Source organism: Furipterus horrens, unplaced genomic scaffold (genome assembly GCF_987537825.1).
Source record: "Furipterus horrens unplaced genomic scaffold, mFurHor1.1.pri manual_scaffold_15, whole genome shotgun sequence".
Lineage (NCBI taxonomy): Eukaryota > Metazoa > Chordata > Mammalia > Chiroptera > Furipteridae > Furipterus > Furipterus horrens.
In genome coordinates this window covers 8,061,355-8,081,583 of record NW_028327185.1, presented here as the reverse complement: position 1 = coordinate 8,081,583, position 20,229 = coordinate 8,061,355, and the positions used below count along the sequence as shown (strand labels likewise).

At 41.7% G+C, this 20,229-nt stretch overlaps 1 protein-coding gene and 1 pseudogene across 4 annotated transcripts in view; both read right to left on the bottom strand.

Annotated features, from left to right (window-relative positions):
* Positions 1 to 20,229, bottom strand: part of MARK1 (microtubule affinity regulating kinase 1) — a 68,620-nt gene that overhangs the window by 34,461 nt on the left and 13,930 nt on the right. For all 4 annotated transcript variants that reach the window (XM_090263504.1, XM_090263500.1, XM_090263503.1 and 1 more), the window contains exons 2-4: positions 5,623 to 5,826; positions 4,390 to 4,443; positions 126 to 174 (exon numbers count right to left, since the gene is read on the bottom strand). In XM_090263504.1, the coding sequence (XP_090119630.1) occupies positions 126 to 174; positions 4,390 to 4,443; positions 5,623 to 5,826 (307 nt within the window). The remainder of the gene's footprint in view (positions 1 to 125; positions 175 to 4,389; positions 4,444 to 5,622; positions 5,827 to 20,229) is intronic.
* LOC149992341 (gem-associated protein 8 pseudogene) lies at positions 12,426 to 13,156 on the bottom strand (annotated as a pseudogene).

The window sequence follows — 20,229 nt, the reverse complement described above, 5'->3', positions numbered from 1 at the left end:
ACTTTCTCAGGTTATCACTTTCCTCCTAATTTATATAAAACACCCTTAAAATTATATCTTTTATATCTTTTCAATTTCACTTGAAGAAAAATACTTCATCGTTAACTTATATATAAATTTCATACCTATGTTAGGATGATTCAATATCTTCATTATTCGTACTTCTCGAAACAACTGTTAAAGAAAACAGGTAGATATACTCCTGTTTAAAAAAAAAGACACTCAAGCAGAGAACCAATCAAAACATCCATTTGAAGTAATTCATCTACTTATAACATGCTACAGGATTCTGGTAATGAACTAAGAAACAAGAGATTTGTTTTTCAGTCCCATCTCTAACTTTGCCGAGACTTGGTTCCCAAGACAATTTTATCTAGATGTACTCAAATAATTATCTCACTCTCCCCCTCTCCATCTCTCTCTCCCAACAATATACAATAAATCTTAAACTTTTATTTGACTGTTCTTCATTACCAAGAATAAAAGAAAAATACTGTGGAAATGAAACTAAATGATCCTTCACATGATTTTTATCTATGAACAACCTTCCTTGGGGAAGGGGTGGACTCTTTAAGTCATCTCTACTGGTTGATCAGATAGCTTCTTAAAGATTAAGTGATATAAACCTATTTAAATAACATTTGAAAAGGAAACTATTTTCAGCAGCATTTTAAGGGAGACGCATAATATTAAAGAATAATAAAAATATATTTACTTTATATAAAACAAAAACAAGATGAAAATAAGTCACTTGAAACATGAATGCTAAAATTTCCCTTCCTTTTATTTTACTTTTAAACAATATAAGGCCTGCTTTTCAAAAGCATGATTTAGCTTTCTTTTTAACTGTATGATACCTCTGAGTATCTGTTAAAATCAAAATCAAACAACTAATTCTATAGAAAGTAGGAAAACCGATACGTAATTGATGATATTCCAAAAAGTCTATATTAGGATGTAAGTGTGTTGTCAGAATAAAATCTAAAGTTGGTGCTTTCACAAGTGATGTTTCTATCAAGAAGATACACAAGTGGCCACAAGAATGCTCAATATAATTATCAGGGAAATGCAAGTCAAAGTCACAATGAGATATAACCTCAGGCTCAACAGAATGGCTATTATAACAAAAACAAAAAAACCCACCAGAAAATAATGTGTTGATAAGGCTGTGTAGAAAATATGCACACCCCAAAGACTTGAAAGCAGAAACTCAAACATGTATCTGTACACCCATGTTCACAGCAGCACAATTCACAATAACCAAAGGGTGGAAGCAACTCAAGGGTCCATTGATGGATGAACGAATAAACAAATGAAATGTCATTCGGCCTTGAAAAGGATGGAAATTCTGACACATAATATGAACAAAGCTTGAAAATATCATGCTAAGTGAAATAAGCTAGTCACATAAGGACAAATATTGTATGATTTCATTTTAATATGAAATGAAAACGAGGTATCATTTTGCATCCATAAGGTTGGCAAAATTAAGAAACCTTGGAATATACAGTGCAAGAAAGTAGAGCAAATCTCATACCGTGTTACCGAAAGTCCTCATTTGTTCATCCACTTTGAAGAGCCATCTGACAATATTTAGTGAAGCTGAGAATATGTGCCCCCTTTAACCTAGCAATTCCACTTGTAGAGATAAATTCTTCTATATATATATTCACCAAAAGGTATACACAATAATGATCATTGCAACATAGTGCGTACGTAATAGCAAAAACAAGAAGTTAACTAACTAGAAAAATAACAAAATGAAACACAAAACCACCAGGAACAATTAAAATATCCATCAGCAGAAAAAGGACAAACTATCGTATAGCTATTAATACGAGAATGAGCAAAGGGTGGCAAGTTCATACAATACTAGTAGTAAAAATAAATGAGCTAAACTATACAGACTGACCTGAATGCAACTGAAAGACAATGTTATATGAAAAAAGCAAGTTGCAGGAGGATAGGGAGTTTAAAAATAAAACTGTAGTATTTTTATGTACAGATACATACATGTGAACATTTTTTTAAAAGTTGAATGGGACTGAGAAAGACCAAATTCAGAATGGTAGTTCTTTTCTAGATAGGAAAAGATAGAAATAGGGCCAAGAAATGACACACAGGCCTGCAACTGTATCTGCAATGTCTCATTATTTAAAAAAAAAAAAAAGAGAAACGAGATTAGAAATGAAACAATTTAGTCCAATAAAAAATATCATGAGAAAGCAACTTTTTTCTCAAATGGGAAAGGCATTTTGAAGTCCCCATCCAAAAATTAAAAATAGACTTGTTTACTATGTCAACAAACTGTCCAACTTAGAAAAAAATAGAAGTTGACTGTTAACTAAATGAGAATCTGACTTTTAAAAGAATCAGATGGTTAATCTAAAATTCATAGGTGATTTAAAGATTTTAGCTTCCTCGGTTCCAAGAAAAGAATTCTTCCATATCTATTCCAGTGCATCTGAAAGCGTCTTGAGAATATAGAAATGAACGTGCATCCTTTACAACCAATAAAGTCCACGCAATGAGAGCAGAGGTTTTAAAAGTCAGAGGCAGAATACAAGCCACAAAAACAAGACACAAAACTACTGTCAAAACCAAAGCCAATAAAAACTAAGCGATTCTTCATGAATAATCCTTGGTTGTGAGTGCTCGGTGTTAAGGAGGACAGGGGGCTTTAACATTGTTGTAGAGGCAGGAAGGGGTTCCCCGATGAAATGACTCCGAAAACGAAAGTGCACCCACGAGGTTTGGAAAAGTCAGATTTTGGTCAGTGTGGTCTTTTCAGAAAACCTGGTATTCTTTACATTTAAACTGCTGGTGTTTCAGCTAGATACTAATATTATTGGTACCACCTTTTAAAAGAAAGTTGTTTAAACACCCTTCCCCTCAAAATCCATCATATTTCAGTGGGGAAGGTACACTTCCCACCAATTCTTCCCACTGCATGCTAGAGAGACACATCTTTCAATAGCCATGACCTTATGATCATTTGTTTTCAGTATTTCCGTCAGAACCGAATGGACATCAGGGGCGTGTTGCTGAGCACTCATTTCCTGGAGACTGAAGCCATGATGAATGGGCATTGGGGAGAGTCTTATTTCATCACAAGGCAGTAGGGTTCCTTGCAGACACAGAAAGGGCCCTCCTGGTGCTTCCTCATCACTGATGCAAGGATGCTTACAGGCCACCCCACCAAGCTCACAGAACGCTAACTCTTCTCTCACCGCTCAGGTTTTCATTTGACCCACAAAGGAAGTGGACAAGGCCTTTCTGTCCAGTGGTCCACAGACGTGCAATGACCTGTAGTGCTTGGCACCTAAGTGGTTCTGTTCTGCTATGGAGTGAAACATGCCAGAAAGCAGGACTCTGTGAGTAACTGATATTTCAAGACCTGTCCAACAGAGGGACTGTTGATGAATCTGCCAAAGAGCTTTTTCTGCTTTTTCCTCAATCAAAGTATTTGCCAACAACTTTGATCGGTTGCATAAGTTTGGTTTCTTGATCATTTGCTAAATTATTCATTCTTAACACTGCTTCCACGGTTCTATCCTCCTCCTCTACCTTTAGGGACCAAACTCATCTACATGACAAAAATGATTTTGCAGCTATTCTGGAAAACTTAACTAGCTTTACCAGAGAGGTTGACTGGCTTTATGTGGAAGATTCTCTCTGGTTTAGGAATCCAAAGTTATTTATGTGACATTTACATATGTGACTGTGATCCCTTTATATTCTAATAAAAATCACAACGGATATTATCTCACTCTATACAAAATTAATGCATATGGCAGAAATGCTAAAATATCTGTTTCATTTTTAAAGTAGTAAAATGTGTATCAGAAAGTTTTCCCACAAAAGCAAGTACTAAAGCAACATGAAACAGCTTTATCAGGACATTCTCCATCCTAACTGCTTTTTATTCTTTCCTCGGTTTTTCTATATTTTCGCCCTTTGAAGAAATGTTCATATCTTTTACAATAAGTCAGCCGAAACACTAGTTCTTATGAAAGAAGGAAGAAAAGCAAGCGAAGCAATAAAAGGCAACCCATCTATGTGCAATATTAACTCATAAATAGATGTTTCACGAAGCAGAATCCTGAATACTTCAAAATCTTTGGTACCAAGTTTTATTCCACTGAATTAAATGCATAAATTCCTTTCACATGACACATGCATTTGAGTTGTAGGTATTTTTCCAACAACCACTTGAAAAACATTATTTAAATATTAAATATAAATGCATTTTATATCATGTCTTTTCTTAATATATTGATGAGATGCAGTGTTGCACCTAATCAAAAATTTAGGATATCTGACTTTAGAGAACTCATATTAATTAATAAACTCACATTCTAATTCCTTATTATTAAAATAATTAAATACCTTTTGCAGACTGGTAGGATTTAGCTGAGTTTTATCTATTATTTTCACAGCAACCTGAAAAAGAGAATCATTAAACTATATTTGAGAATATACATTTTAATGGATAAAATCTTATGAAGAAAACACCTCTGTTTTATTTCTAACTAGCTATAATTTATTGTTCACATAATTGGATGGCAAAGTTTTGACAATTTAGCAGCTGTAGACTATATTCCATTGACCCAAGTCTTTAACCTGTTTGATTCTGAGTCAGTGAAATTATACTTTTATTATTTCTTCCAAGTTTCCTCTTTTTAAGTAAAAATCATCTTTATCTTAATCTTTTACTCATGCTCTGGATAAATTACAATGATCAGATAGGAGGGCTTATCAACTTTCAGTAACTTAAGTTTTATTTGAGTAAAATGATTAGGTGGGTAGAGAAACTGGACACCCAAGCTTAGTTCAGCTGGCGAAGAAAATGGATCTGAATGTCCTCTCAGTCTCTGGCTAATAGAGCCTGTGTATAAGCAGCTCCTGGGGTCAGAACAGACAGAGAAAACTAAGTTCAAGGAAAGGTGACAGTAATAGTAAGTATGGAGCAAAATCAAAACTTACTAAAAACATTTTGTGACTGAGATTTTTCATAATGTCCTAATTGGATCCACTAAGCATGATGGAATATAGAATATTAGATGTTTAACTATTTTTAACCTTTAACATATAAAGTATTAAATATATTGATAGTAATAATTGTTATTAAATTGATAAATTTTATATAAATACACATAACTTAAAACACATGGGATTTTAGAAACCCAATTTTCTTATAAAACCTCTGTATAACAAGGCTTGCTCAAGGTGGTCTCTATGTAGATAAAAATTAGTGAGTTACTTTCTGCACACTCATACCTAATTTTTAACAAAAACTTATCCCTGCCCTGTTCCTAAAGTTGGGGGACAAAGGCAATCCAAAATATTTCCAGAAGTGTTATCACGGAAGACAGAGGTCTGAGAGAAGCTCATCGGCACACGACTCTGTCTCTGAGATGCCGCTGTGGGGATGCCTCTTCCCTAAACATTAAAGGTCAACCTGTTCCGCTATGACATGTTCTAGCGAGCACAGCCCAGCCTTTGCCGGCTGCCCGTGTCATTTAGTCCCAGCACCAGCCCTAGGAAAGCTCTCTAACAAGACTCTGGAGAGGAAAATATTCAATATCCACGCAAACATTAGAAGACACCACGAAGACTTACCTCTCTACCAGTTAGAACGTGTCTCGCCAATTTCACTTTGGCAAAATTCCCCTTCCCTATTGTTTTCTGTAAACGGTAATTTCCGATGTGCGGCTGTTCGTCTGCTGCTGCCGTGATGGAGTTTCTGCACCGAGGGAAGTTCTGTCTGCTGCTCGATTTGGGAGGCTGGACGTGTGCTTCAGTGTGTCCATCCACAGAGGTATGCTAAGAAAAAGGATCCACGATTTCATTGTTCATTCCGCTATAAAGGACAGTCAAAAAGACTACAACCACTTTTCATTCATAATTCATCATCAAGGAAAATACATGGCTGTACGTGATTTTACAGTTTGGGTGTTCTACTTATAATTTCTATTGGAGTTTAGTTCCCCTGCCATGGGGAGCAGAGCTATTGAAAATGAATTGTTCTGCATAGCTTTAGGCATACGTTTAGGACTCAAAACCATAACTGGTTGGATATAAAGGAGCCCCGTAGGCCGTGACTCCTCTGAGGGTGTGTTTGTTTAGTTCAGATGCTATCATGGTCCAGGATTGCTTCATTAAAATATGTTTCATGCCAAGACAAAAAAACCTCACGAGCACAGTTCTATTTCTCTAAACTTGCCATGTTCACGCTTTCATTTGCTGGGCGTGTCAGTCAGCCAGCTGACCATGCAGCTGCCCACTTTGGGTACACGTCTGATCAGTTCCTTTCCCCCAGCCTCCCGGCTCACCACGCCCAGGCAAGAGTGACTGAGCGTCCTGCTTGGCTCTGTGACTGACACGCACTGCGTTCCCCCCACCGCGGTTCCCGGGGCAAGGACCTCCCCGTGCCTCAGTCTTCCCCTAACTGACAACGGGCGCGCGGAGCGGATCCTGTGCACCTGCCAGCTCCGCACCTGCGGTCCCAGCTCGGGCTGCGAACAAACTACTTCACCGGCCCTGACTGTTCCTGCTTTGGTCTAGTTTTGTCTGCATTCCTACGTATATAAAACTTCAGCTGTTTTGGGGGAAAACACAGAATCACACATAAACATAACATCTTCTTCCCATTAGCTTTGCAAAAATAACTGAAGATGGGTAGAAAAAATTAGCAAAAGAAGGGGATGCCTTTTATTTGTCAAGCAACTAAATCAGACTTCGGTTGTCCTGCCTACATGACCAAAGCTTGTCTAAAAATTTTTGATCAGAAGTATCTTAAAAGCAACCTTAAAAGCGACCCCACTTACCAGTCTCATGCAAAGCATGGCTCAAGGTTAGTCATCTTCTGTTATTACTTTCTGATTTTTAAAAAAACTCGGCTCGAGATTAAATTAGATATATGGCCAGTAGGCCAAGTTAACTGTACGCAAGAAAAATATGACAATTTATCACCTCCATTTGAAAAACATGAAGTAGCACTGAGTGAAAAGCACAAGAACGGGATGCTCTCATCCCACATTATGGCAGTACTACAGAGACCGGTGTGCTTTTTAAGAAGGTTTATGCACATCATCCCTCCATGCCTGGCACAAATATAAACCTAGAAAATGCAAGTAAATCAGTATAATATTTTGGAAGCACCACTTGAGTCCAACAGTTACAAGAGAGAGGAAACATCCTTAATGATCAATTACATTTGGAAAGAATCATTCAGTGAACTCCTAACTCATCCTTTCACATTCGGTTTAGATGTTACCACCCAGGAAAAGTCAGACAGCAGATCAGAGCTTCTATCCCCTGCCCCAGTTAAGCTGGGTTCAATGCCCATTTTTGGTCCTTCTATAGTTATTTCTAGCAATTCACTGCCTCCAATTTTTAAATTAATCTTTATTAAAATGATACATATACACGGTCAAATATTTCAAGTAACTGTAATAAGCTGCTAACATAAAATATCAGCCCCCAGTACCACCTTTCCAGACGTCAAGCCCGCTCCCCTGAGTCTTTTCCTTTAGCTTTTTCTTCTAGTATTTGCTCATTCTTAGTCCATCAGTCTTAGTCTCTCGATTTCCTACTATGGCAAATTAAGATTTTTTAGCCCCCCCTTCTCATCCTCCTAGTGTAATATGATCACATTTTTAGTTAAAAAGTATTGTGTTTATATAATTATGACTTGTAAATACTAACTCACTGGAAGCCAAGTAGTATAGTATGATGCTTCTATTAAACTTTCTTTGGTCAGCTTCATTGTGGTATGAATAACACACAATGAAATCCACCAACGTTCATTATTCAGTATGACTGGTGACAAATGGATGAAGTCATGGAACACGATCAGTGTAAATATGTAAAACTATTCACCATGCCAAAAAGTTTCCTGCACCCCACTGCGGTCAACGCCCCCCTCTCTCACACCATACTTCTGCTGTTCTAGAATGGTAGAGAAGTCGATCACACCACACAGAGCTGAACTTGTTTCGTTCACAGCAATTCCTGACACACTTGGACTTACTTCTGCATTTTGTTGTGTGTTTAAGCGTTTTCTCTTTTCTTTATTTTTCCTATTCATTTGTTTTCCTTTGTCCCTTTTTTCTCCTCCAGTGTACTGGGAGCTCCATCTCCAGTGTCTATTCCATTGGCGGTTATTTAAAAATCTGAAGGGTGAAAGTTCCGGTGCAGTGTGCCGGGGAAATGCGGAAAATGAGGAAACGGAGGCAGCGAGGGCAGATGATGCCCCTGAGAAGCGTGACTTGGCCGAAGAGGCACCGGTGGGACAGAGGGGCAGCTAGGGGCGGGAACTGCTCATGTGCTCGTTTTAAGATGGGAGAGGCTTGAGTGTGTTGAAACCCCAAGGGAAGGATCCAGTGGAGAGAGAGGAGCTGCTGAGACAAGAGGGAAAAGGTAAGTGAAGTTCCTGGGAAGGTGGGACATGAGAAGAGGCAGCGCACTGATGGGGAGCTGGCCCTCCTTCAGGAAGAAAGACATCGCTTCTCCTCTCACAAGAGAAAGGAAGAGAAATCAGGCTTAGGTGTAGAAAAGTCCGTACACTTGGTAGTGGGAAGTTGAGGCAGTTCCAATCTGATAGCTCGAACTTTCTCTGTGGGGTTGGAGGTAAGGTCACTTGCTAAGAGTAAAGGGAGGCCACAGGTTTGCAGAGAGGAGAAGAGATCTGAAATAATTTCTGCAGAGGAAAAATGCATGAACCAAAGAAGCCCAGTAGGCTGCTGGGCCGCAGTGACAGTCTAGTTGCACTGGTGACCACACATTTATTGCGGCTCTAATCGGTCCGGTAGTATCATTTTCTTTAGCAATACTCAAACGCCCACAGAAACGGCTGAGGGAGCAGACGGATGATGAGTGCATCCTGGTCTGGGGGTTGCCAGACAGGCACCAACAATGAGAAAGTGGCAGGATGAGTTAGGTTATGGGCGAGTTATTGAAATGACGGATTCTAACATCTAAACTGGAGAGTGAAGGAAACGCAGACAGAAAGCGTTCATGGACAGAGAGAAGGAGACGCCAGTGTCCTGGAGGGCCCATAGGTGTAGAGGTTCTTAGTCACAGCATCACCACAGCACTGAGGCTGGCGGATAATCACAGCAAGACGAGCTCAGAACGCCGCTATGAGGCCAAGTACTTGCGGTCAGAGGTACGGGTGACCGGATCAGTGACCAGCACATGTTAGCAGCCGAGGACGGTTTGCAAAACCACCAAGAACTGTTCCGCATTTTTTCAGATTTTAAAAACATGCCTATTCTAATTTTTAAAATGTTTTAAAGATTAGCATTAAACATCATAGCCACATGATTAGAAATTATTTTAATTGTTTATAGTTTTCACCAGTTACATTATTCACAATAGTTTCTTACATCCCTGTACTTCTCTCTTTCAGATTCACTTTCTCTAGTTTGTGAAAAACTGTTCAGATAGTTGTGTGGTATCACACATTTTTCTTTAACTTCACATATAAACAATAATTCAGTTGGACATAGAACAGGTACAAAGGAACATCTTCCCATTTATTTCTGGATTTGTTTCAGAAGGTTGAATTTTTTAGAATCATGACTTAGTGAAAACTGGAAAGTCATTGCCATTAGAGAATGACTCATGAATGGCAAAGCAATAAAAGAGGGAGAAAATTTTATAGAATTTCCAGGTGAGAAAATTTTTACAGAAGTTTATCTAAGTAACAGACTCATAGACAGAGGACAATAAGCGATAGGTCAGTGTCAGGGTTGTTAGTATCTCATCTCAGAGAGGAAATAAAATTATTCAACAACTGGTTTTGTAACAACTAGAAAAAAATAAGTTGGATATCAGTCCTTACACCAAAACTAATTTCCAATGAATTAAGGATATTAATGTAAAAAAAAAAATACAAAAACGAAGAAGCCATAAAAGTAAGCACTAGAAAAAATAAATGACAGACTAGCCACCACTTTTATGGTCTCGGCGCAGGAAATGCCTTCCCAAGTATGACACACAACAGAAGCCATAAAATTTTGTTGTTAGATTTGAAATCATAAAAAATAACTGGGTAGTGTTTTAAAAAGTCTCCTTAAATCAAAGTAAAATGATAAATAATCAGCTAAGAAAAAAAACATTCGTACCACATAGCAGGCAAATGGTTAATTTTTTAATACTAAAACCTTTGCTAAATCAATAATAAACAATCGATGAGAAAATAAGAATAAGCAAAGGTTAGGTACAGCTACTTCACATTTGCTCCTTTTATTTATTTTATTGATATATTTATATATCAAGCTGAAAAGCATACACCTATGTCTTAAATGGAAGTCCCCTTCCCTGGCCGCTCCTCTCTTGTTTAATCGCACTCTGCCCAGCACGTGCTGACACCTACTTGTCATTCCTGGGAACTGGACTGGTGTTACCCCGGTCCTACAAGAGTCACAGCAGCCATCATTTACTCAACGCTGACAATGTCCTCTGTGAAGAATGCTTCTTTAAGCCATGACTTCATGTAATCCTTATTGGGAACTTGAGAAGCTATAACATCACCCACTTTGTAGATGAGAAATCAGAAGCCTGGCAGGTAAACAAACTGCTCCCAGCCACAGTCAACCAAAGGCAGTTCCAGGGTCAAAGCCAGGTCCGCCTTACCCGAAAGCCCAGGCTCTGCACTAGAATGCCACGCCTCCCAGCCCTTCCTCCTACCCAGCTTCACAGTGTCTGAAAATATCAGAAGCCATCCTTCAGGCCGCCTTTTGGAGCTACGTGTCCACGGAGAACACAAGCCCTTACCACCTCTCGGGAACCAGAGGCCCGTGGGTGTCCAGCTTTGCCAATCACTAAACACAAGAAGCTGAGGGGCAGAGATCTGATAAGAGAGCTCGAAGGATGGAGACAAGGAGAAATCCCACGGGGACGGACTCCGTGGGCCACCACGACACGGGTAGTTTCTCTGGCAGAGTCCACGGCCAGAGTTTCTGGGCTTGGGAGACCTTTGCCTGCACCCGCTCCCATTTATGCTTTGTAGCCCCAAATGCGCCCTTCGTAGTGGGTCCAGGGGCTCACCAAGCAGCCAGCACCCACACAGCAGTCCAAGCCCAGCACCCTAGCATCTTCTAGCATTTCCTCTGTTCCTCTGAAACACTGAAGACAACTTCAACAAGCCGAGAATGTGGGCCCGTTTCCCCGAGCGAGTGCTAACATGAACTTCTGTGGACGCTGCTGTTGGGATACTGGGGGCTCCCCCGGGGCCCTCACGGTGGTGGCAGCAACTGAAACCAGGTGCAGCTGATTAAAGACACTATCGACTCCAAGCGACGGTCACTGCTGAGAAAACTGGTCATCCATGCGACCAGTGAGAACAGAACGGAAACATTTCTGATGGCTGAGACTTAACTGTGCTAAATTCTCCCTTAAATTATACCCGTTTTTCATACTGACTACTCCATTCTGAATGCAAGAGCTGGTGCTAACAACACCTTACTGACCAGAAAGCAAAAGGGTACACTTGGGTCTCTACACCCTTTTGCATGAAAATAGGTAGCTTTGTAGTGCCCTAAATTATAAGCAGAATTCTCCTCCCTCAAAAAACAAAAAGAAAAGAAGGAGGAGTAACAAGGAGAAAATATCATCCTCGAAAGAAGAGAATGAAAATAATGAGGAAATTATTTTGGACAATTTCCTCTTTGGCATTGGAATAAACTCTCTTAGGTGAAAAAAAAGAATACTATTTCAGGAATTAAGATGAAACCACTGCACTTCAGCATCCCATTGTTTAGTTCAATTATTTTTTGCTTAGTTTAATGTAACAGATATTAATTGAGAACTGATGACTGCTGAGGAATAAGCGTGATTATAAGAAATGGCCCTAAATATTTGAGGTGAGTGAGGACACGCATCCAGTTGGGACATGAAGCGGGAAAGGAGGAGACAGGGGCACACAGGGGCTGCCTTTGTGTCAGCTGGAGCTGTTTCTCCACACTGAGCAGGGGCTCCGGACCCCCTGAGTCGTGGTTCCATAGATCTCTTACCCGCCCTGTGCCACAGGAGACCTATCTGGATAAGACACAGAGGAGACCATTCACACACACACATCTGGTCTTTTACCTTCCTGGCAAGTGTCACTATAATCAAATAACTAATCGTCCATCTCCACAGGGCAGAAAAAGGGCTGATTTGTTTTTTGTTGTTTTGTTCTTTTTCTGTAAATGAAATAATCATTTGATGTTTTACGTCGAAGGAAAACATCTCAGTTTGACAACTGTACCCACCCTGATGCTGAAAAAGGCCTATTATGTCACCCCCGGGATGGGCCCTCCAGCGCTTGGGTGAACATGCCGATTTCCCATTATAAAGACCCCTTTCCCCGAGAAAAAGCATAGAAGCAGATGAGGGTGCGAGTCCCAGAGGAAGGGGGGCCCGGAGCCCAGGGCTCAGAACTTCAGCGGAATGGCCGGCCAGTGCTTGGGCCGCTTCCGGTCGGAGCGCTTGTTGAAGCTCAGCTGCGCGGCGGCTTCCGTGGCCTGGATCTTGGCGGCGCTGTCCCCAGACAGACGCTCCATCTCGGCCTGGCGCCGCTCTCCAGGCCTCTCCGATGGGGGTTCCACGGAGCGCTCTGTCTTGCAATACAGGCCGTGGTCGGCGTCCACGTAGTCCTCCAGGCGCTTCGCGTCCAGCTGCTGCCGCCGACGCCACTCTGCCCTGTGCCCCTCGGTCTCCGCGAAGTACTGGCGGAGTTCCTCGGTGATCTCCATGTTGCCGAGGTCGCACTCGACCCCCTCATCAGAGTCGGTCTCCCCCTCCTCCTCTGCGGCCCACGCTTGCTCGTCTACTGCGCTGTCACGTGGATGCTGCTCAGACGTTGGAGAATGTGAATAACCACAAGGGGAGACCTGGGAAGCCAAGGGATGGGCACAGAAGGACCAAGGAGGTCCACCCTCCTCAGCATAAGAGCCCTGCGGAAGACCTTCAGGGGCGAGGTACCATAGGGAACTGAAAGAAGACTCTACAGCATCCTGATAGGCCTTCTGGTGGCGTCGCATCCAAGCCTTTGCTTGATGATAATGATGCCAGTATATCTTGCATACGCCAGATGAGAAGACCAAGGCTCCGCAGTTTCCGAGGATGCCGCCTCTGCTTCCATCTCTGATTGTGAAAGTCCAAAGGGGCACCAAAACTCATGGGCACGTGGCTTGCAGATCCTGGTGGTGGGACAGCAACGACCGGGTTCCTACGGGTCGTGTGGAATGAGTGAGGACACAGACCTATGAATGGGCATCCTGGATTCAGTCCGCCTCTGATACTCTTCAGATCAGACAGAGCCTTTCGAGTTGAATATAGTTTCGCTCCCAGCCACCAAAAGGAAGTTACAAACCAAACAATCATAAAACAAACAAACAAAAACATTTCTAAAGTATTTCTATTAAATGAAAATCATAGAGAATAGAGATAAATTAAGTCCACAGGCTATTTAAAAGCCATTTGATGCAATGGGTTCTGCTTGTTCTTCACCAAATGAATGTTTTCAATGAATACGCATGTCATCCATTTTAACTTGGCAGCCTTTCTCTTTCCTACTTCTGTCCCCTCCTAGAAGTGCTGATTTACAATGAAATGGCCAAAAGGAAGACAGCGCAGTGCAGGAGGACATGCAGCGTAAACAGGGTTATCTGTTTTTTATGCAAAAAAAAAAAAAAAAGGGGGCTGGATTCACCATGGAAAATATGATCTAATTACTCATTTCCACAGACTTAGCACAGTGACGAAGAGAAGCGGGCCTGGGGGCAGGCGGCCTCGCTTGCATACGGGCCTTGTGACTCATCAGCTGTGTGACCTTGGGCAGGACATTTAAGTCGGGTATTCCTAGGTTGCCACGGTGGGAAACGGTGCGATAACAGCACCCACTTGAAAAGCTACGTTCACCTGCCCACCGACCACACAGGGGAACCTTCTCCGACCACCTCTTCTGAAAGAGTCTCCTGCCAGTGCCTTTCCACCCTTTGACTCTCCTTCATTTTCTTCATATTGCTCACTACCATTTAATGTTAATGTGATTTTTAAAAGTTACCTGTTTTCCTATGGTTTCCCCTGTAGGAGTAAAATTCTCATCTGTCTTATTTACCTCTAGTCCTTGGCGCCTAGAAGCGGTGCCCAGAACACACAAGTAGGAGGAATGCAATAAATATTCATTGAGTGAATGGATAAAAAATACACAATAGAGTGAGAGGTACTTCGTGAACAGTCAATATGTGTCAGATAATTAATTTAGGTAAATAATTCAACATTTTGTGTTATCTCTTCAGATACTTTCCCCCATTGTCTTTGCAGGTTTTATTTACTGTTCACCAAAATCGAGCATTAATGTCCTGCTTGAAAGGATTTTTTCCTTCCCCTGTTAGGAGTGGCCATTGGCATAGATTGTATCCCGTTTCAGTTCATCTCAGACAGTTACTGAGCACCACACCGTGAACCACATTATGTGACCAGCGATGAAAAGCGGTTCCAGTTAGCCAGGAGATCTGTGTCCTAGTTTGGTGCTGCTTCTGGACAAGCCACGTGCGTGACCTGGAGAGCCACTCAGCGTGCGACCTGCGTCAGGGACTATGAGCCCAACGTAACTCAGTTGGGGGAGGAGGGACTTGGGGAAGGGCCTTGACCATTGATCAGAAACCCTCAGCAGCTTCGACGTGGACTTTCAAATTCCTTAACTCCTCATGGCCGACATTCTACCTTGGGTACTGCTTCTGTGGAAAGCTGTATCACCAAAAGGCAAGCTTCCTGACTGCCCGGCTTCTCAGATAAAGCCAAGTTCAGAGTTTCTGAAATATTCCCAAATAAGTGGACGTGTATGCAGGTCCTCGGGAAACTAAGGAAAATGCATCTGGGTGTGTGTGTAACGTACGCACGTATGTTAGGGTGAGACCACCAAATGTTCTCTCCTAGGAGGCCCGCTGCTTGGTTGGAGGCCACGCCCTACTTGCTTGGTGCTTGTATGCGATTAGGTTGCTTAAGTATGTTCCCGACTTACTTGGCAAAAAGTTGGTAACCTCATCCCATTTTCGAAGGGTATTTCATTTTATTTGTTTATTTCTTTCTTTTACAAATGTTATCAGTGAAATTCTGAACTCCTGAGCATCTAGAAGTGAACAGAATACCATTAATAGCTGCCTGGCCAGACTCCAAACACGGAATACTTGATCTTTATACTCATTAACACGCTGCCTCTTCACTGGCCCAAGCCCAAGCTTCATTAACCGTTGTCCATACTATTCCAGCAGGTCTTAATGGTGACTGAGACAATATTAACAGTCTTCTGCCCATATGTTCGAGAATGGTAGGGACTTCTCCAGAAAATGCTTACATCTTGCCATGCATGGACATAAATAACCTATGATCAAACTGCGTGCACTCCTGACTTTGTTCTCTGATCTTTTTACCACGTATTTTCTCTACATAAGTTTTGCACTAGAGTAGCATTTAGAGCATTTATTTCATGCAGTGAACTCTTGTCCCCACTGCCTGGCAGTGGAATAGTGACAGCTTCCTTCCACCTCAAAACCTCTCATCCACTGACCCTTCCCCATTCCGCCGTCCCTCATTCCTCTCGTGTCCTCACTCATCTTACCAAGGTGACATGCCATGATCTTCTGCTATAGCCACTGCCTTGCAAATGTCTGTCACTCTCTCTTTCACATTTGTTTGGCAAACCCTCACCATTGTGACACTCAGTCACACTTCTCCTCCTCACCTGCGTCTGAACAGTCCCAGATCCGTAGGGACTCATCACATGCAGGTCACCTGATTTCACTTACATGTGGGCTACAGATCCCGAATGAGAACTCGATCCCACCCGACAGCCCTCCGTTCTGTAAGGGCGCTCACCTACTCTGCACTGAAACGTCCACGCCATTCTTTCTTGTCCCTCTTCCTAAAGCCTTGCTGGCCCACTGATATTTTGCTTGTTGATCACTAATACTACAGCAATCATCAGTGTTCAACTCACATCAGAACTACAGCCTCTCCACAGCCTTCATGAATTGTCCCTGCTATTCTCGAAAGCCAGCACCACCCACCATGCTCTGGGTGCCATTCGGTCTCACGTTTACAAGGGCTTTGCCCTGAACTGACTTGCTCACCTGCAGGAGCAACTACTTCCCCTCAAAGGGCTCATCCAATAGCATCTCACACACCCTTGCACCTCTTAAAGGAGAAAATGCTTCCACGGCCACATGTCCCTTTCTAACAATGGGTCAATTTTTCTGCTTCTTGATACACAAACTCCTTAAAAGTTTATGTAGTTGTTTGTAAGTTGCTGTTAGTTGTTCCCTCTCAGTTTTTGCCTTAACCCACTCCAACCAGGTATGACCCCCCCATCCCAGTGGGGCTCGTCTGGTCACGGTCAGCAGTTACCTCTGTGTGGACAAATCCGACAGTTGTGTTTGACAGAGCTGACCTCTCCTTATTCTCTTGGTTTCTGCAAAACGTCTTCCAGCTTGTCCTCCCGACCTGCGGACACTTCCTCAGTGCCGTTCACCCCTCTTCTCAAATGTTGGCGGGCGCGCACCAGGGCCCAGTCCTGAATACCCTTCTCTCTTTTATCCATCTTCTCAAGGAGCCAAAGCCACCTTTTGGTGTTGCTCATTTCTCTCATTTCCCCTTGTTTTTCTGTTTCATTCATGTCTCCCCTAAATTTCATTATTCCCTTCCTCTACTATCCCTCTGTGTAACTTCTTCTTTAAATTGTAAAACTGACCTGAATCTATTTAATTATAATTAATTCTAAGCCTCTTATTTTCTAATGTGTGCATTCAATTTTCATCTTAATTATACTGTAGCTGAAATATTTTGTATATGTCCAAAGAGTATATTCTGTTTTGAGTATCAAATTCTATACCTGTCCATTGAATAAAACTTCTTTTGCTTGTTCAAATTTTATTTACTCTTACTAATTTTATTTGTTTGTTTCATCATAAAAATATTTTTAAACCATTATTAGTTTCTGTAATATATCAAATTTTTTTTAATATTTAGGGGTCATATTGTTATATACTTACAGATTCAGTAATATAGTTCCTTGTAAGTAATATTTTTGATTATTTGGAGTACTGATCTTCTTTACCTCTAACAATGCCCTTTATCTCTTGGTCTGATAGTGACATGCCAGGTTTTTATTTTTTATCTCCTTCTTGTACCTTTCATTATCATTAAGCTTTAGCCCAATTTTCAATAGCTAGAGTCAGATTTTATTAGTTTTTATGCAAGCTGAGAAACACTTTCTTTTAAAGGAGAGTCTAATCCTCTTACATTTATTACATGATTATTTTACCTAAGTTTTTTTCCTTTTCTTCCCTCCACTGGATTTGGTTTACTTTCATTTTTCTCCCCACTCCAAACTGATATACATTCTGTGTCTTTTGGTTAAATTTAAATGTCATGCTATGCCTTAAATTTAAAAATAATCCATTTTCCATAACCCAAGACCTCAGAAGTTTTGGCTCCAATGTTTCGCCTGCCATTTTCCATGTTATTCTTAACTAGCATTTGTGTTTCCTTCCCCCCCAGCATCCTAAAAATAAGCAATTGCTCATTTCTTGTTACTTTAATAGTCAGTGTTTATTCTACCAACGTGAAATTTCTTCACTTAAAAGTTCTTGCATCCAACTACTTTCTTCGAGATTCTATTCCCTTCTTTGTAAATGACATCATTTGGTAGTTCAAGATGTAAGAAAGGTAGGCAGAAAAAGCTCAATCTTTACTGATCTAAAAATACCTTTATTTTGTCCTTTACTCTTAAAGGATCGTTTAATTAAGAAGAGAATTTGAGGCTGACAGTTATATTCTCTCACATTATGGAAAGATATCAGCCCATTGTCGAACACATTTATGACTGACGATGCGAACTCTACTGTTTGTCGAACTGTTGTTACTCCGGAAATCATGTTTCTCCTTGACTGTTATTCTGATTTTCTTTCTATTTTGAGTTTGCGATTCTACTAGGTGTGGATTTTCTTTTTAATTTATTCTGCTAGATGTCTGATGTGCACCAATCTGAAAGCATTGGTCTCGCCAACTCTAGATAATTCTCGGCCATTGTCTTTTCAATTATTGCCTCACAAAGATATTACCGTCTTCTTCTGCAAATGTCTGTCAAATGTATGTTATGTTTTTTCATTCTATGCTCCATACTTCTTAATTGCTCTTTAATATTCTCAATGTCTATTTCTCTATGATTCACTCCAGGTCATTTCCTCAGATGCACATTCCAGTCCAGCAAGTCTATGTTTGGCTAGAAATAATCTTCTTGAGAATTCTACTGAGTTTTCAACTTCAAGGATGATGTATTTCTAGAATTTTTATTTAGCTCTCTTTTTTGTTAGCTTATACCTTTCACTTCTTCAGTATGTTTTTTTATTCCTGCCTTAGAAAATTATTTTTAAAAAATTTATATTCTTATTAATTTCCGGTTGTCCCATGATGGTTTCTTGGAGCTGATTTCTCTGTCTTTTGCTTGTTTGTTTTTGCACTTATTAACACAACTCAAGGGCTCCCCCAAGTCTTGAGGATGGTCACGCTGTTGGCTTGTGCTCCCCACTCTGGCTCCCCATTCTTTGTTCCTGCCTCCTTTAAATCTCACTGATGTAGTGAATGAACTTTATGAAATTGTATTTAAGCCTATCCAGGTGTTTGTAGCAAGAAGGGAGGAAGCATATCAACTCAGTCCACTACAGTATTGGTTTCCCCCTCTTTTTTCTAGCTGCATATTTTCCCTAAGTGAATTTTCTCAGTCATTTGACTCCCAAACCTTTACCTACAATCGTGACCCTTCCTTGAATTTTAGGCATGTTTTCTGATAAAGAACTTATATCCAGAACATATTTTTAAGAAAATGCCTATAAATCAAGAACCAAAAAGACAACCAACACAATTTTAAAATGAGTAAAAGACTTGCAGGTACATATCACAAAAGAAAATATACAAATGGCCAAAAAGCATGCTAACCAATGTACATCATCCTTAGTAACAGGTCTGAGGCGGTGGTCACACTGTGCTGTCACTGAAGCCAGAAGACCCCTTTCCTGGAGCTTAAAGCATACATGGCAGGGGGGACCAAGTACGGAGCCTTCGCAGGTCCCTGCTAGTGAACCACCAGGCAGACGTTCAAGGTTGGGAAGCGAAGCTACACCATCCTCTGTAGGTAACTGTTCTCTGCCCGGGAACCAGCTTCTGGCTTGCCAGGGGCCCCAGGAGAGACTGAAGAGTTGCCCTCAAGACGCCCAGTCACCATCCCAGGTGCCTTTCCCATTATGACCTGGGTGTTGTCCGACTCGCTGGCCAAGAAGTCGGGCACGCACGGCAGCGTCCCTCCATCCAGCGCAGCGGTGTGTGGGCGTGCAGGCCAGCGGTGAAGGCACATGTTGTATGTGCGGCTGCCTGAGAAGCGCCCGGCCGCCTTCCCGCTACGCCGCTCGGTGTATCTAAACCCACACCGGTGCCCTCGTGGGGAGCTCCCTACGACCAGCTGATACAAGAATAAAAAAATTCAAGTCTAGCCCTGGCTGGTGAGGCTCAGTGGATTGAGAGCCGGCCTGCGAACCAAAGAATCGCGGGTTCGATTTCCAGTCAGGGCACGTGCCTGGGTTACAGGCCAGGTCCCCAGTCGGGGGCGCACGAGAGGCAACCACATAGTGATGTTTCTCTCCCTCTCTCTCAAAATAAATAAATAAAATATTTAGAACACAAAATTACACATTAAAAAAAAGCACCCTAAATAAATCCTAATTTAAAAAAAATTCAAGTCTCGTATATGGTTAATTCTGCACAATATCCTGGTCCCACCCAAAAGAGGACAGCTGTAATGCCACAGCCCCACTCTGGGGTGGCCCTGAAGAAAGAGTGACAGAAAGAAACTTCCTCAGTGGGTGGAACTGCAGGCAGTGCCCCTGGCTGTTTGTTTTGCCTAGAAAGAGAGAGAGCGAAGTAGAGATCTACAGAGATTCACAGACCGGTGCCCGGGCTTGGCTGAGCGATCAAGGACTTAGAAGGAACATGATTTGAAAACCCATGCCAAGGAGGAAGCATGTGACTGGGTCTCCCTGAATGAGCACAGCAAGAGCAGACAGGTGTGTCCTTGCCGCAGAGGACCGACGCTGCAGGTAGCGGTCAGCCCCCTTCTCCAGCCTCCCAAATGCAGAGAATACTACTGAGCTCCCCAAAGGATACCACAGCTCCCGGGGGCCG